Source organism: Choloepus didactylus, chromosome 9 (assembly GCF_015220235.1).
Source record: "Choloepus didactylus isolate mChoDid1 chromosome 9, mChoDid1.pri, whole genome shotgun sequence".
Classification (NCBI taxonomy): Eukaryota; Metazoa; Chordata; class Mammalia; order Pilosa; family Megalonychidae; genus Choloepus; species Choloepus didactylus.
The window spans coordinates 87,781,277-87,799,932 of record NC_051315.1 but is presented as its reverse complement, the minus strand read 5'-3'; the positions used below and the strand labels follow the sequence as shown (position 1 = coordinate 87,799,932).

At 39.0% G+C, this 18,656-nt stretch overlaps 1 protein-coding gene across 6 annotated transcripts in view; it reads right to left on the bottom strand.

Annotated features, from left to right (window-relative positions):
* Positions 1–18,280, bottom strand: part of CCDC150 (coiled-coil domain containing 150) — a 214,888-nt gene extending 196,608 nt beyond the window's left edge. For 2 of the 6 annotated variants that reach the window (XM_037849432.1, XM_037849434.1), the window contains exons 1-6: positions 18,111–18,280; positions 10,487–10,640; positions 9,132–9,352; positions 8,832–9,010; positions 7,144–7,212; positions 5,565–5,681 (exon numbers count right to left, since the gene is read on the bottom strand). In XM_037849432.1, coding sequence (XP_037705360.1) covers positions 5,565–5,681; positions 7,144–7,212; positions 8,832–9,010; positions 9,132–9,352; positions 10,487–10,640; positions 18,111–18,192 — 822 coding nt within the window. In that variant the 5' untranslated portion in view covers positions 18,193–18,280. Of the gene's footprint in view, positions 1–5,564; positions 5,682–7,143; positions 7,213–8,831; positions 9,011–9,131; positions 9,353–10,486; positions 13,612–13,944; positions 14,609–18,110 lie in introns of those variants that run through there. The other 4 variants (XM_037849437.1, XM_037849433.1, XM_037849436.1 and 1 more) reach the window with 4 other exon arrangements.
* Between the last annotated feature and the right edge of the window lie 376 nt (positions 18,281–18,656).

Below are 18,656 nucleotides of genomic sequence, written 5' to 3'. Positions count from 1 at the left end.
ATACCTCTAACTATGCCTAAGAGTCACCCCCAGAGACCCTGTTCTGTTGCTCAGATGCGGCCTCGCTCTCTAAGCCAACTCTGCAAATAAACTCACCACCCTATCCCCTTTGTGGGACCTGACTCACGGGGTGAAGGTCTCCTTGGCAACGTGAGACATGACTGTCAGGGATGAGCCTGGCCCCGGCATCATGGGATTAACAATGCCTTCTTGACCAAAAGGGGAAAAGAAATGGAACAAAATAAAATTTTGGTGGCTAAGAGGTTTCAAATAGAGTAGAGAAGTCATACTGTAGGTTACTCTTACGCAAGCTTCAGCCAAATATTGCAAATTGTCACAGTATGACAAGCACCAACCAACAGTATTCCTGAAAACCTGAAAGAACACCCTAGGCTCTATCCAAGATTCTGTAAATGTTTTACCTAGTAAGTTTATTTTTTCAGAAGCTTAAAGCCTCCAGTTTGTTCCAATGTGAGATAAGCCCTGAAACCCAGAGGTACCAGTTTCTCCAAGAATATCAACCAGTTTCATTTCTCTATCCCATAAGGTCAACACCCCTTTCCAGCAAGAAGAAGTTAAAATGGTCATTGTCCAGATATCCCTGAAGATTGAGAAACTGGTTAAAGGAGAGGGAGGAGGTATAAATGAGAAATTAGGATTTAACAGATGATAATGACTACTGACTCATTATACAGAAATTCTTCTTAGTTTTCAGGTTATTAGAATAACCTGGAGTTGTTGAACTGTAATCCAGTAACCCTGTCCTTTGATAATGATTGTAAAGCTATACAGCAAAAGAAAAAATCAGTTGCCCATGGTTTTATGGATCTACTTCTCGATGTTTTATTCTGTTCCACTGATGTATATACCTATCTCTGACAATACTACACCATTTTAGTTAACCTACCTTTATTGTAAATGTTAAAATTGAGTAGAGTGTAATACTAGGGATCAATAAGTACAGGGCAATCAGGATATTTGGGGTCTTCTTTTTTCTTTTGATTTCTTTTTCAGAAGTTATGCAAAAGTTCTAAAAATAATCATGGTGATGAAAGAATAAGTATGTGGGAGAAGCTAAGATGGCGGCTAGGTGAGACAGGGCAAAAAAACTCTGTGTAAAATACTAGATAAAAACCAGAAAGTGACCCAGAACACCAGTTCCAGTGATGCACCAGCCAGACAAGGTCTGCTAAATCCACAGGGACCGCACATTTGGTGAAACCAGGAGTCTGCAATCTGAAACGAGTGAGTGAGCTGGCTGAAAGTCCAGCGGCTGCGCTGCAGTGTGGGGAAATGGTGGCTTGACGTTTGGAGACGGACTAGTTCTTTTAAAAAAAAAAAAAAACCCGGGAGCGGCCTTAGATACGACAAGGAGAACCTCGCAGCGAAGCATGGCAGGAGCAGGCTGAGCCAATGCCTTGGTGTCTGGCGTGGAGGATAGCCCTTCCCAGGCCCGCTGCTGATTGTCTCAGGGCCAGGGGAGCAGAGGGGGGCCAAAAGGAGAAAGAAACCGTGCCCCTTGCAGCCATCCCCCCAGTGGGCTAGGGACACTCCCGCCCGGGGATGGACCCAAAGCCCAGAGCCACACCAAGAAACCCAGTGTAACGGGGAGTCTTTCCCGCAGCACTGTGCACACACCACAATATCGCCGTGGACAGTGGTCTTTAGTGCACCCACAGCTAACTGTCCCGGAGCTGGGAAGGCAGAGCTGTGCGAAAAGGGGAAATTAACACGCCCCATTCAACCATCTTTAAAGCAGGCTGGGAATGCCCCTGCATGGCCCAGTGGCCCAGGGCTTCCCTGGCGGGCCGGTGCACACTTGTGACATGGCACAACTTTCCCTCAGCAGAGGTCCTGGAAGAACACAGCTGAGAAGGGGGACCCACTCGGAAATCCCAGAGACCCTATGCCAATACCAAGGACTTGTGGGTCAGCAGCAGAGACAATCTGTGGAAAGACTGAAATCAAGGCTTAGGCTCTTGCAACAGCCTTAAATCTCCAGGAACACCTAGGAGGTTTGATTATTAAAGCTGCCCTGCCTCCCTAACCCCAGACACACGCCACATTCAGGGTGGACAGCACCAACAACACACCCAAATTTAGTGCACCAATTGAACTCCACAAGAAACAGATCCCCACACACCACAAAGTTGGGGAGAACTGACTTGAGGAGAATAGGTGACTCACGGATGCCATCTGCTGGATAGTTAGAGAAAGTGTACGCTACCAAGCTGCAGTTCTGACAAATTAAAGATCAAGTAAAGCAAATGTCAAGAGGCCAAAAACAACAGAAAATCTTAAAGCATATGATAAAACCAGACTATATGGAGAACCCGAACCCAAACACCCAAATAAAAAGATCAGAAGACACACAGTACTTGGCACAATTAATCAAAGAACTAAAGACAGACAATGAGAGCATGGCACAGGATATAAAGGACATGAAGAAGACCCTAGAAGAGCATAAAGAAGAAATTGCAAGAGTAAATAAAAAATTAGAAGATCTTATGGAAATAAAAGAAACTGTTCGCCAAATTAAAAAGATTCTGGATACTCATAATACAAGATTAGAGGAAGTTGAACAACAACTCAGCCTCCTCTAGGACCACAGAACAGAAAATGAAAGAACAAAAGAAAGAATGCGGAAAAAAATCGAAAAAATCGAAATGGTTCTCAGGGATATGATAGATAAAATAAAACATCCAAATTTAAGACTCATTGGTGTCCCAGAAGGCAAAGAGAAGGGTAAAGTTCTAGAAAGAGTACTCAAAGAAATTGGTGGGGAAAACTTCCCAAACCTTCTACACAATATAAATACACAAAGCATAAATGCCCAGCAAACTCCAAATAGAATAAATCCAAATAAACCCACTCCAAGACATATTCTGATCAGACTGCCAAATACTGAAGAAAAGGAGCAAGTTCTGAAAGCAGCAAGAGAAAAGCAATACACCACGTACAAAGGAAACAACATAAGACTAAGTAGTGACTATTCAACGGCCACCATGGAGGCGAGAAGGCAGTGGCATGACATATTTAAAACTCTGAGAAAGAAAAATTTCCAACCAAGAATACTTTATCCAGCAAAACTCTCCTTCAAATTTGAGGGAGAGCTTAAATTTTTCATAGACAAACAAATGCTGAGAGATTTTGCTAACAAAAGACCTGCCCTACTTCAGATACTAAACGGAGCCCTACCAACAGAGAAACAAAGAAAGGAGAGAGAGATATAGAGAAATTTAACAGACATATATAGAACATTACATCCCAGATCACCAGGACAAACATTCTTCTATAGTGATCACAGATCTTTCTCCAGAATAGACCATATGCTGGGACAGAAAACAAGCCTCAATAAATTTTTTAAAGAACTGAATTTATTCAAAGCACATTCTCTGACTACAATGGAATACAAATAGAAGTCAATAACCATCAGAGACTTAGAAAATTCACAAACAACTGAAGGGTAAAAATGAGTGGGAGATGAAAACATTCCCGGATAATCAAAAGCTGAGGGACTTCATCACCAGTAGATTGGTGCTATAAGAAATGCTAAAGGGAATTGAGCAGGCTGAAAGGAAGGGACACTAAACAATTGACTGAAACCACATGAAGAAATAAAGATTCCCAGTAAAAGATCACATGGTAAATATAAATACCAATACTACTGTATTTTTGATTTGTAACTCCCACCATTTACTTCCTACAGGATCTAAAATACATAAATGGTAATGATAAATCAGTGGTTTTGGACTCAATGTAAAATATGTAATTTTTGACAAGAACTACATAATAGTGGGGGAATGAGGGAGTATAGGAACATAGTCATATTGAAGTTAAGCTGGTATCAAAGATAAACAAGATTATTGTAGATTTAAGATGTTAAATTTAAGCCCCATGGTAAACACAAAGAAAGTATCAGAGAATATGAACACTGAGATGAAAAGCAGAGTAGGGGTTCCAAGAGGTGGGGGAAGGGGCAATGGGGAGTTAAAAAATGAGTGTCGGGTTTCTGTTTGGGGTGAAGGGTAACTTCTAGAAAGGGATGGTGGGAAGGTGATAGCATTGCAACATTCTAAATGCGACTAATCTCACTAATGGAATGCTAGGGAAGGGGTGGAATGGGAAGATTTAGGCTGTATGTATGTTTCCACAATAGGGAAAAAAAAAAAAAGTCTAAATAGATGACAATTAAATGCCAAGGATGATCCTGGATGGGATCTGAGGATGGAGAGGAGGCTCAAAGGGACACAGATGGGACATAAGGAAAAAAAAATAAAGGAAATATAGAATGTAAGCTTTGTATCAAGGTTGAACCTCTTGAACTTCTTAGCTGCATTTAATGGGATTGCATAAAAGAATGTTCTTGTTCATGGGAAATGTATATGTGAATTATATTGTTTTTTCAAGGATGTATGCAGCTTGCTCTCATATGTTCAGAAGACAGAGCAATAGATGACGGATGATAGGGAAGGAGAGAGGGACGGAGGGAGGGAGGGAAAGAAAGAAAAGAAATGGTGGTGTGACAGGATGTTAAAGGTGGTGGATCGGGGTATCGGTGGAGGAGGGTCGGAGTATGCTGGAGTTCTATGTATGGGGTTTGTACTGTTTTTGCAACTGTTCCTGCAAGTTGGAATTTATCTCAAAATAAATTAAAAAAAAAAGAAAGAAATGAGTGTAGGGTTTCTGTCTGGGGTGAAGGGAAATTTCTAGTAATGGATGGTGGGAAGGTGATAGCATTGCAACATTCTAAATGTGATTAATTCCACTAAGGGAATGCTAGGGAGGGGGGTGGAATGGCAAGATTTAGGCTGTATATATGTTTCTACAATTGAAAAAAAAAGACATTCTAAATAGATGACAATTAAATGCCACGGATGATCCTGAATGGGATCTGAGGATGGAGGAGAGGAGGTTCAAAGGGACACAGGTGGGACATAAGAAAAAAAAAGGAAATATAGAATGTAAGCTTTGTATCAATGTTGAATTTCTTGAACTTCTCAGCTGTGTTTAATGGGATTGCATAAAAGAATGTTCTTGCTCATGGGAAATGGATATGTGAATTATATTGTTTGTTCAAAGATATGTGTGGCTTGCTCTCATGTTCAGAGGACAGAGCAACAGATGATGGATGATAGCTAGTGGGGGGGGAGGAAGAGAGGGAAGGAAAGAAAGAAATGGTGGTGTGACAGGATGTTAAAGCTGGTGGATCAGGGTATCGGGGGAGGGGGTTCGGGGTGTGCTAGAGTTCTGTGTATGGGGTTTGTATTGTTTTTCTGCAACTGTTCCTGTAAGTTTGAATTTATTTCAAAATAAAATTTAAAAAAAAAAGAGAATAAGTATGTGATGATACCGTGAACCAATGATTGTATAGTTTGGATGGATTCTATGGTGTGTGAATATATCTCAGTAAAATTATATTCTAAAAAAATTACTAAAGAAAAGTAAATAATTTCATAAATCCAAAGGAAATCAGTGAAAGTATGTTTATAGGTAAAATATCTGCTTTTCTTTTTTGGTTTTATTTTCCTAATATAACCAAAGAGAAAAAAAAGTATCTCTACCTGTTTCCGTTCTACCTCCACTGTTGATTCCATTTCTTGTATTTTGAGTAGCATGGCTGATCCAGATTTCTCAAAAGATTCCCTTAGATGCTTCTCCTGAGCCAGCTGTCTCCTTAGCTACAAAGCAACATACAGTTAGACAAGAACAACTGAACAGCCTATCAGTTTAACAAAGATCAAAGTTACCATAAAATGTTTACCAGACACTGCCATCTCACCTTCAAACATTCTTCATTAGTTTATGACTACTCAGAAACATACTTCTGTTTCTCCCTAAAGGATAATGTTCTAAGAAGTGGAGTCGAATTTGCTGCCTTCATCGTCCTACTGTGTAAGTATGTTTTGCAAATTGTGGGACAAGGCCCACTAGAAAATTGCAAGCAGCACTTGGAAAGTACCTTATCATACAGAGTAAAGGAGATGCTTGCCCTCCACCATCCCCCAATCCCCATCCAAGGCCTACAAGAATAAATTGGATAAAATTGCTCAAAGCATACTGATATATATTTAAAGTCTCATTAGTGTTTAGCATTCCTTTTCATAATATAACAATGTTTAAAATAAAAATCTTTTAAATTACTTTGTAGGTACCAACTTGCTCCTCCCCAAAATTCAAGTAAGGCTAATGCTTCAGGAAAATATATTGCATTTATTTTGCCTTCGTATATCCCTTTCTGTTCCAATTACCTTCAACTGTCCCAGTTTTATGAATACAGTTCTTTTACATGTCCTTGACAGAGGTCAATGAAAATTCAACATTTTACTACAGCACCAAAAATTAAAAATAAGACTTTTCCAATAAAAATATTAATCAGCTAAACTTATTTTGAATAATCCTGCATTTATCAGTAATTACTGGAGTACATAAGAGAATTTTCCAGATAGCTAAGCTTACCACCTTAAGCACTAGGGTTTATAATTTAAAAATAATTTTGTATGAAAATTTTCCTAAAAAATTTATCTAGTTCTCTGTCTTCTATAACAGAATCTTTTAAATATAATTTGATCCTTTTGATTTGGATTAAAGTCAATAATTATTCTGTCAGGGAATAAGGAGGGTTTTAGGCCATTTGTCAGGGATCTTGGGTTAGAAATTTTAACTTTTCCACTGTTTTCAACCACAAATTTTTAGTATAACAGCTTTCACCAACCACCTACTTCATAATACCCAATCTATTATCTACTAAACCTTAGGGTAAAGAGACAGTTTCAAGGTAAAATTAGATAATCAGGCTTATTAAGAGATTTTATTTTAAAAAGCTTTGCATGAAGGTGCCCACTCAACTCCAGGATATGGGAAACTGCATGAATTTTGTGACAACTGTTTCCTTCCTTGCTCAGAGAACATTTCTTTTTTTATTTCCTGCTTTATAGCAGTACTGAAGCAAAAGGGAGTCTCGATGTCACATACAAGCAGACACATTCATGTGAATTTCATATAGAATAGTTTAAAAATCTGCCTACTACACTATCACATATTTTCTTCTTCAAAGACTTCTTTTCCTTCTCTTTCTACTTTCTTGGCTTTCCCTCTGCAATTCCAATGCTCACTCTGCCTCCCAGCATCTTTCTGTCTTACCTCCTGAATTTTAAGGTTCAATTTACGTTTTGTGGTCTTCAGTTCTTCCTCAATAATGGCTGCGTTCTTCTAAAAGTAGAAGGAGAAAAGATTCTAAATCATCTAAAATGACAGGAAGAAAATGTCTATGGATATATCAATTCAATTCTAGGTTTTCTTTTTCTGTCAGCCTATATACTATTTTGAATATAGCTATAAATCCTTCTGAGTCTGACATAGTTATCACAATGAGCTATTTTAAAAGAAAGGTATTTTCTTACTTTTATCCATGATTTCTGTCATTTCAATTTTAGATCATAGAAAGTAATTAGTCGTACCCAGCTCCTCATAAAATTTAATAAGCAGAGGAGATCCTCCTGGGTAACTGATATATCATTTTTCTTACAGGGTTTATTTCTATTTTCTTTTTTAAGAACTCTATTTCTTCTACCTTCAAATATTATGCCTGCTCAGGAGTGAGGATGAAAATACAGCTTTCACTATTTAATCCTTATTATTATTATTATTATTAATGGCACCACAATCCCAATCTTTGCCTTCTTCCCTATCTTCAGCCTGCATCTCAGTACCATATTCTAGCATATCTTTCTTCATAGATTGGCCCTCTTCCCTTTCAAAATGCCACAACCCTTTGTCAGACCTGGTAAGAGTCATGCCTCAAATAATGAAATGGATGTCTAATTGGTTTCTCTGGTTCCAAGCTCTTCTCTCTATAATCACTATTCCATACTATTGCCAGATAAGTTTTCCTGTTTTCATTACATCACTTCCTAATCAAAAATCTTAATCCCTCCCCATAGGATCAAATCCAATTATTGATTATTCTTGATTTTGAGATCCTCCATTGTGTGATCCTTAAGTGATTTTCAACTCATTTCCCCCCAAAAAATCCTCACTCCTGTCAAACCAATTTATACATTTCCCCAACGGCGCCCAGTGAAAGGATCTAGGTTCAAACCTGAGTTGCAAGAAAACAGGCATGTGTGATCTTAAGTGACTTCTCTCTGGGTCCCAGTACCTTTACTGTTAAAATGGTGACAATATTATATTTCACGAGGTTTTTCAAATATAAAAAAAAAATAAAATGTTGAATATCTATTATTCTGTCTGGCCCTAGAGGGGACACAAAATTATTTCTTTTCCTAGTACTCCTTATTCTTTGCTGCCTCTGGGCAACCACTCACAGTTGTGTGTATACCTTGACATGTCCTCACCAGTCTGCTCTGCCATCTGAAGGTTCAGCTCAAGTCCTATCTCTTTCTTGAAGTCTACCTAAACTAATCTATTCTAGATAGGACATCCTCACCCTCTCAAACCCCCCTGAACACACAGCACTTATTCTGAAGTATTCCTTATTGCCCCATACTGTCCTAGAGCATTTCCTACACTATTATTTTTCTGTAATTTTTCATGCTATGCCATATTCTCCCAACTAGCATGAAAGCTCTTTAAGAGCAGAGATTCTAGCTCATACTTTTGGACCCTCAGAGTTACTTGTATAGGGTAACTATAAAGACTTAATCAACCACTAATGGCACACAGCGGTTTAAGTTGTCAATGCAGATAAATTTCAAATGCCAAGAATGCTCACATCAATATTACCTATTTTTAAGTCAGTTTTATAGATCTGTTCTCTTTTTCACCTAACACCTAACTGAATTTGTACTTTCAGAACTCTGGACTCAAACCTTCGTCTCTGAGGCAATCTCCAGAGTAGTAGTCAACCTTTGCACTTCATCTTGTGCCTTGTCTTCTTCCTCTTTTACATCTTTCAGTTGCTGCCGTAAATTCATCACTTCTAGATGCAACAGCTTCACATCCTTGGAATGCTCTTCCTGTATTGTATTCAGACGATCCTTTAGAAAAGCTACCAGACAGCATAGGAGGGTCATCATGCAGTTGAAAAAAGGTCAGGAAAGGAAAAGAATCATAAACTCATGAAGCACCCATATTGGACCAAATTTCTGGTGATTTTCTTCTTTCTATACCTGTTTGCTGTGGACTCAAGTCCTTTTCAGTCTGCAGACGGAAGATGTTCATCTTCAGGGACTGAATGAGGCTTTCCAGACGGCACATTCGATTTACCAGAAACTCGCAGTTCTTCCATAAAATATCTGTTTTTCCTGAACAACTTACTTGATTCTGGATAGGACTAATCGATTTCTGGCTTAAAGTGGCTTCTAAAGAGTTTGCAGTTTCCAGTTGGCCTCTAGACAAAGATTCCAATACAGCAGTATTATGCAATGGAATGCATACTATGGTAACCCCAACCACTGACTCAATGTAATACTTATACCAAAAAGAAAAATTAAATTTCTTCATTAACAAGTATCTATTAATCCTTCCAAATTTAAATAGAGAACACTACTAAGTAAAGAGAATGAGAACAATGTGAGATGGATAAAGGTCACTGACTTTTTATTGGTCATTTATTTTAATCTGAATTTTTGGTAAACTTATTTTTGTAAAAACAAGTAATACACAGAAGACATGTTAAGTGCTAATTCTATAATGGTGAACTAAGAATTAAAGTTGGCATGGAAGCAACATATTCAATGCTTTGGAAAAATTTTAAATGAAGTCCTAATAAATGTTCCTATTTTCTTGTCAACATACACACCATGTGTATCAAATGTAATCCTTCAATGATGAAGAGTTATTTATTTCATGGGAACTATAAGACCAACTATGCTAATTTTAGGTCCTACAAGGTCTTAGTGAGAGACATTCAGGAAATATATATGTAATGTTACAGCAAATCACACCAGTAAATTGGATATTGGACATTAAAGCACCCAGATTCTTCAGGCAATTGATAATTCAACTTTTAATGGCAATAATTTCTTTAGCAGCACCAGGAAAAAAAAAAGTTCCTTTTTTGAGTACCTTATTCTAAATTATGAAATGTTTTAAGACTGAAAACCTATTTTTAATTTACAGTAAATCTGGGAGAAGAAGCTGAAGCCAAATTAAATCAACACTTTAGATTTCTCATTTTGAGTAATATCTAAGTCTATTTTTGATATAAAATTATAACCAATCTTTTAATTATATGAAAAATTACGTTTGTTTTGAGTCAACTGTTGAAGGTGAACAGAGTATCAAAGTATGCATATCTAATTAACACACTGTTTAGAGGAATAGTGGTCTAGCTCCACTACAGGATGACAACTCTATATCTTGCAAATACTTTCTGATTAATGCTCAAAGGGAAACTGCTGTTTCTTAATTCTTTTGTAAATACCTATTATATTTGTCAATCCATCTACATTGTGACTCCTTATTAAAAGGTGAAGCAAAATTCTTCAACCTTCAGAGGTCTAGTTAATTTTTCATTTGTTACCTTTTTTCACCAAAGTCCAACATTATTAGATCATCCCTCAGAGAACTGGTCTGTTCCTCAACTATTTTCATCCTTTGCTGAAGTACTGTTAATGTTTCTGAAGCTGTAGCATTGATGCGGGTTGGAGAGAGGACCGGTCTGGACATTGTAGTTTCTATATGCATCCGGGATTAAAGTAAAAACATTAGTGTGGTAACTTATATTATTGTGCAAAATAGTCACTGCCTGTGGCTGTGGGAAGACTCTACATCTTTGTCCTGTTGAGCTCAGGGATGGTGTGTGTCTCGCTTTGATCAATTAAATGTGGATGGGAGCTTTTAAGAGCCAGCTTGTTGTTCACCATCTGTTTTCCCTCAGCCATGTAATGGACAATGTCCCAGATAGTGTCTGCTCCATGTGCCAGGGTTCCAGAGTGAAGAAGACATGAAGTTATGACCTATCCATCATACACAGCATAAGTGAGCAATGAATAAATGTTGCTGTAAGCCATTGAGATTGATGAGTAGTTTGTTATTGCATCATAATCTAGTCTATCCTGTCTACTACTATAAATCACACACTAGGGCCTATGACTTGGCTGAGGGAGGTATTATGGTTTTCAATACCAGCCATTTTCATTTTTAATACTACTAACCAACCTTTCTGAAAAAAAAAAATGTTATACTTGGATCTCCGAGTAGTTGTCATAAAATAATTGATTTACCAGCTATGTATCCTACATTAAAGCCCTAATTTTCAAAGATATTTTGCAACCTCAACTATATAGTAGAGCAAAGACCTTTCTATAGCTACTGACATCAAACTTCTACAGACTTCTCTCTAAAAACCCCATGAGAATAAATGGAAATAGTGAGACTACTCTTTCAAGGTATTAGTGACAAAAGCAGAGTATCTGATAAGCAGTGCCAATATGTAAACAAATCATGTTCCCAAAGTTCACTGACAAGGTGGCTGGTGGAAATTTTAAGGATATTTCCCAAAACTCCTTCCTGTACTTAACAGGTATTTCTATACCAATCATACTGTAAACCTTGACCATCACTAGTAATTGTTTCTATGGGAAAAGGCTCTAAAAGTCCAACTTGGGAAATTAGGAAAACACCTTTCTCCCTACTTTTGTGTGATCAGGAATTGCCCTTCCCCTTGCCTCCCAGGCAGCAGAAGTAGGGACAACCTCAGGTCCAAGTCACTGAAGGTAGTTCCTAGGGTCTGGGACAAAATTCAAGAAGTATGAGGCTGGAAGGCAAGATTTAAGGGGCAAGAAATGTGGTGGGGGGCTGTGGAAAGGCTGAGCCTCTTGACAATATAACACTACCACCCCCACAGACATTTCTTCATTCTGAAATATCTCTCTGATCACCTTCTATCTTCCCCCTACAGGTCCCAGAGAATGATATTATCTCTTGCTTTTTACTTTTGTCATCTTGGTGCTTCTAACCAGGATTTCTCTCTTTCTTGCTCCTCTGTGAAACAATGCATTTCTGATACAAGCACACAATCCTTTTGCATTCTGTAAGATATTTTCTGCTAACAATCAGCTTAAGGACACGGGGTAAAGAAGATCCCTTCTATGAATTCCCGCTCATATTTTCAACTATTTTCGGTAAGAAACGACAAAGCCACATGTAGATACTAACGGGGTGTTGGGACACACAAAGTTTTGAAGTAAGGCTCACCAACATTTCTGAAAAAAAAGCCAGATTTGGAGACTCCTGGCCATGTTACTGCATGAGCCAGGATGGTGTGCCATGAGTAAGAGAAGGAAGAGCCTCTGAGTAAGAGCCTCGGACTGGTTTCTGCTGCCTTGAAAATAGGGCTGGGGCTCAGTAAGCCACCAACACTGTGGGGAGAAAATGGAGAGGTAACCATGGGGAAACATCATATGAGTTTACTCTCCCTTCCATTCCCCATTACTACTGTCCTACTACTGCTGATCTTGAAATAAACCAGACCTGGGGTGGGGAGAAATAACAAGGAAAGTTAGTTAAGGAGGCTTGTGGAACACAGTTGACTCCTTTGTCCTCTCCCCATACGAAGTAGAAAAGTCCACTTCCCTGCAACTGGCAACCAGTGAGAGACATACTGGCCAATGAGACTTCAGGCAGAAGTTTGCAAAGGACATCTGGACAGACTTTTGTTTTTCTGATAAAAGGTCAGAAATGATGGCACCTGTCTTTCCTTCCCCCTGATAATGCCCAGAGCTGTGAGAGCTCTCTCTTAGTCAGCCATGAAGTGCCTCATTCTTAAACATAAACAAAAAGCCAGGGATCCCCAGCATCTAGGAAATACAAAGACAAGGCCAGAGAAGCTAAAATTAACCTGACATGCTTGGTGAAACTGGTAACCTCTAAACTCTGGTTAATAAGAAAAATAAACTTTTATTTGTTTTTGGGTTTTGGGGTTTTTTTGTTTTGTTTTGTTTTGTTTTGTTTTTTGGGGGGGAGTCACTTTCTGTTACTTGCAACCAAAACATTCCTAACTGATACAGGGTTTTCCCAGACAATAGTTGGAGAAAGAAGCAGCAGGAGGAGGTGAAGGAAATGACAAGCAAAGTCAGATGGAAAGAGAGAGAGCACAAGAGGGAGAGGGGGAAGGAGGGAAGGGTAGAGGGACAGCTGCTGTAGGAACTAGTCAGGCTTAGGTAGCCAGTTATAATATATTAATTTATATTAGAAGCCAAGTAAGTTCATGATACAAATACAGCAAAAGGCTTTATTTGGGGAGGAAATGCAGGGAATAGAGTGCAAATTTTTCCATACATTTTGAATGGGATGAATATTCTTACCTAAAATGTTTTCATTTAATTGTTGAAATGTCAGAGTTTTATTGGTACTTCCCTAAGGTATCTATGACCTATGTACTTTAGACTGCGTATGCAATTCAGCCACAGAAACAAAATGGAAAACAACTTATATTAAATAACTTCATTAGCTTAAAAAAAAAGTCTATGTTTAGTTAGGAATTTGATTTGCATCATCACCACTTCTTTACCCTGTTCTACACGGGAGCTTCTCAGGCAAATCAAAACCACAATGAGGTACCATTTCATACCCACTAGACTGGCTATAACCAAAAAACAGAAATGACAAGTGTGAGGATGTGGAGAAAACGGAAACCTCATACCTTGCTGGTGGGAATGTAAAATGGTACAGCATTCTAGAAAAGAGTTTGGCAGTTCCTCAAAAAGTTAAACATAGAATTACCATATGACACAGCAATTCCAATCCCAGGTATATATCCCAAAGAATTTAAAACAAGTATTCAAACAAATACATGCATATATATGTTCACAATAGCCAAAGGTTAAAAGAGCCCAAAAGTCCACAAACAGATAAATGGACAAAAAATTGGGGTATATACATACAATGGTATATTGTTCAGTCATAAAAAAGAATGCTATAAATAAACCTTGAAAACTTTACACTAAGTGAAAGAAGTTAGACACAAAAGTAACTTACCTGATTCCACTTATATGAAATATCCAGAATACATAAATCCATAGAGACAGAAGGCAAAATGCAGGGGCAGGGAGGAAGGAGCAATGGGAGGCAAACTGCTAAATAGGTAAGAGAGTTCACTTTGGGATGATGAAAATGTTTCGGAACTAGATAGAGGTGGTGGTTATATAATACTGTGAATGTACTAAATGCCACTGAATTGTCTCTTTCAGATAGTTAATTTTGTGTTATGTGAATTTCACCTGAAGAAAATAAAAGAAACAGGTCTCAGGGTTGGATGAAAAGCAACACTCCCACCTCTCCTCCATGGGAAAAAACAATGTCAAGGTCAGGAGAGTCCCTGGAAGCAAGGGAGACGAGAGTGAGGCCTTTCAGACCACCAGGTAGCTGAACAGCAAGAGTAAGACATCCTTAATAAGGTACCAGGGAGAGCCCTTGAGATACCTGGGAGCCTGTGTCACGGGATAATATCTCTACTAAGGAATCTAACAATGAGGATGCTGATCCTCTCTATACTGCTCTGATATACCACCTGATGTTTTCTGTTTTGATAGTGAAGGATCAGTTATCCCTTCTAATATAGAAGCATATTTAACAGAGTTAATATTTAACAGAGTTTTACCTAAAAACACTCAAGTACAATTTCCAAATGATAAAATGTGGAAAGGCCTTACTATAATAACTAAGACAAATGATTCATATCCTTCAAGTCCCATATTAGAAGATTATACTGAAGAAGAAGCTAAACATTTTAAAAAAACTGAATATTATCAAGAAAGCAGAAAGGTCCTCTCAACCTTCTTAGATATAGAAAACATGTAATCACCTGGTCCTCTGTGAAAACAGGATGGGGCTGAGTCTGTTACTTTAATCATAAGTAAGTCATAAGTAATGTAGCTAAATTGAATACAGTCCTAATCAAATGTATGTTTATCAATATGATATAATGGCTAAACCAATCATAGAATAAAATGAAAAAAAAAACTATATTAACAAGTTAGAGACAAGTAATAGTAATCTTTTTTCTAATATTTAGTTTTTATACAGGTAAAAATATCTTATATTGCTCTTACAGAAATCATAGCTTAATTAGTAAAAATATTATTAGTAGAGTTTTATAGGCATTCAAGACTATGTCTCTAATAATGTAAATACCCTCCTTTGACCTTGAATCACTCACAGACCAAGGTGCTTCACTTCATGAGACATTCGTGTTCATGAAGTATCATTTAATGTAAAAACAGAATATGACTTAATTAAAGTTACTCTAAATCAAAATGCTATACTTTTTCTGTAACTCAAACAAGACAGAGCTCTCTAATGTCATGTGCAGCTGTGTCTGGAGGAGTGGGGGCTCCCAGGCTTGGTAATGTAACAATTAATTTTTACATTGTAAACTTGTTCCTTTTACCTTAAGTGTTCCTTCAATAAAAATGTGTTTAAAGGTGAATTCTTCTCTTGAGCGCTCTTTACGTTTAAACTATTGTCTGTCCCTATACTCTTAATTAAGTGGGAGTTTACTTAATAAAGCCTAAACCCATTAAATCACGACCTGATTAGCCTCAGGCCTTTTCTAAGGGAGATCATAGGTTTAAGGTGTAAAGAGACAAACCCCTAACACCTGTTAAAGGAAGAGTGAGGTAAGGATTTGGGATTCCTGCGAATTTGATGACTTAGGGCTTAGTGTCAGAGAGAGATTTCTTGTTTTCACTGAAGTTACTCACATCCCTGCAAGTCCTCCCCAATCTGGCAGGCCCAAAGCAGGGGTCACAGAAAGGCCACCCCCCACAAAATGTGAACCACTGGCCACTTGGCTGATCCTATAAACCATGGCTCTACAACTCATAGTCTAAAAATTACAGTCTTACAAGAAAATAATCTACCTCTAACTGCTAATATTCCAGAAACAAGACCATGGCTTAAACACATCCATGCTTGTATTTTTTTGTTGTTGTTTGGAAACAACCAAGTGCCACGGAATGCATCCCTGAAACTATGTCCTGACCCTTGATAATAACAATAAAAATACTAAGATATACCTTGTTGTTTTGTTTTGTTTTTAAGTTCATTCTCAACTACATTTCATAAGTATATCATCAAACTAATGTAGTTCTGCCTCTATGTTGAAGGAGAGTATTTCTATGGAGCACCTAGGCAGCTTATCTCATTGAAAGCATGGCATGAATAAGACCAACTTCATAAGTATAGGTTAAGTGACTTTGAAAAGGGAACAGCTGCTTTTATGTCCAAGGGCTCCACTCTCATAGATGGCAATAACTACAATATATACTGTTAGTTCCGAAATAGCAAGCCAGGGACTCACCACTGGAAAAATAATTGATCAGAGACACTGTCTTCAGTCATTCACTCCCTTGCCCAATAAACATTTCTGGCTACCTTGTGCCAGATACTGTTCTAGGCATTAGGGAATATAGCAATAAACAAAGCAGACAAAACTCCCTGCCATCATGCAGCTTATGTTCCATTTGAAGAAGACAGACATTAAATGATATACATAGGTTACTCAGTGGTGGTTAAGTGCAATGGAGATAAAATAATAAAGAGCATGGGATGGAGGCTGCAGTGCAGGCTTTAGTTTTAAATAGAGTGGTCAGAGAACACCTCAGTGAGATAATATTTCAGCAAAGATCTGTGAAGGAAATGCAAGAGTGGGCCATGTGGACATCTGGAGTTAGTGAGGTCTGGATAGAGTGAACAGCAAGTGCAGAAGTCCTGAGTTAGAAGAATGCCTGATGGGTCCATGAACAGTAAGGATGTCAGTTTGTCTGGAGAGAAATGAGTGAGGGAGAGAAAAGGAGGACGTCAAAGGGTAATAACAGGAGCAGATCACAGATCACAGATCACAGATCACACAGGGCCTTAAAGGCCATTGTAAAGGTCTGGCTTTTACTCTCAATTACTGGGGGGAAAGGAGGATTGGAAGGTTTTGAGCTGAGGAGTATGTGATCTAATTTATGTTAATAACAGGATCACTCTGGCTGTCCCACCAGAAAGTAGAGGAACAAAAGCAGAAGTAGGAAAAAACCAGTTGGGAAGCTGCTACACCACTCCAGGGAGTAACAATGCTGCTGCCTAGGACCACGGTGATAGAAGTGGACGTGGTAAGAAATGGTCAGAGTACAAATATATTTTAAAGGTAGATGTGAAAGGATCTGCTGATGGACTATATATAAAATAAGAGAAAAGAAACAACCAAGGTTATTTCAAGGTTTTTGGTATAAGCAATTGGAAGGATGGTATTGCCATTAATTGAGATGATGAAAATCTGTTGGGAAGAAACCAGTTTTGCGGGGAAGATAGAGTTGTTTTGGAAACGTTAAGTTTAGAAAAGGAAGGGCACCCAATAGGTGTTTGGATTTGTGGATCTGGGATTCAGGGGAGTAGTCTGGCCTGGAGATAAAAAAATTTGAAGTTATTAGTATATACCTGGCTTTAAAGCCACTAAATTGTACAACATAACATAAAAAGGATTAAAAGATCCATTCCCGGGTGCTCCAAGATTAAGAAGTTGGGACGTGACAAGTGTGTGGAAGTTCAAGACAGATTAGTGTGAGCCTCTCTAGAGTAGGGTCAGATTCTTGATCTTTTTTCTGTCTCCAGGGCCTAACACTGCGTCTGGGACATTGAGGGTAGCAAATAATTTTCCATGAATTGAAGAAAAAATGAACTGGAAGATAATTTAACAAAAATTTACCGAGTGTGGACTCGGTCCTAGCACAAGTGTCAGGTACTGGGGAAGCAGCAATGAATGAATGCAAGTACTTGCCACCTACATTCTAGTGAGCAGGTCAGGAAGGAGATAACTAGTGCCCAGAATCAAACAACATTAACACTGAAATGGCCTTCCCGAGGACCTATAATCTCTATGCTAATATATAAATAAGGAAAAGCGATAATGGGGTTCATCTGGAGGGCTCGGTGGTTATCCTCCTTCTCTCAGTTGGAGTCAAACCAATGCAAAACTTCACGCCTAGAGTATTTCCCTGGAATCGAGCGTAGAGGCGCCATAAATTACGATCCCAGAGTCTAAGGGAAGGGAATGGACGCCGTCAAGGAGGGTGGAGGACGGCAGGGAGTGGCGATGGTGGCTTTATCTGAGCCGCCGACTCTGCCTCGTAGGCCCCGCGCCTCCGACCCCGGCTCACCCGACCCGGACCCGGCAGCCTTACTCCACAGTCCATCTGTCCGCCTGCAGCTTAGTCCCGCAGCAGACGGGCCGGTTTCCATGGAATTAAGAAAGCGCTTTAAAACAACCCGCTCCCAGGGGCAGAAACTGCCGTTTGCAAGCGCACCCGTGGCAGGGCATGCCGGGAGTTGCAGTTTTCCCGGCCCAGGACCGCCCTCCACTCTGGGCGGGACCCAGGCCGGAATCCAGTGGCACGCAGGGAACGCGCGGCCCTGTGACCGGATGACGACAGGGCTCCATTGTGCTCGCGAGCGGGGCACGCCGGGATATGTAGTTTTCTCTCCCTCACTTCCCGGAGGTCCTGTACTGTACGCTTTGCAGTTTCGCACCTGATCTTGGTGAACGTGTGGCGTTTGGGTAATTTTGACAAACACAAACTCTGGAGCAGGCGAGAGTCCGAGATTAGAAAAATGTTTTTAGTTATCGGATGAATAAAGTATCAGGTGACATCTAAACAGTAGGAAAAGAACAGACTTTATTAATGATCATAAAAAATGGTAAAAAT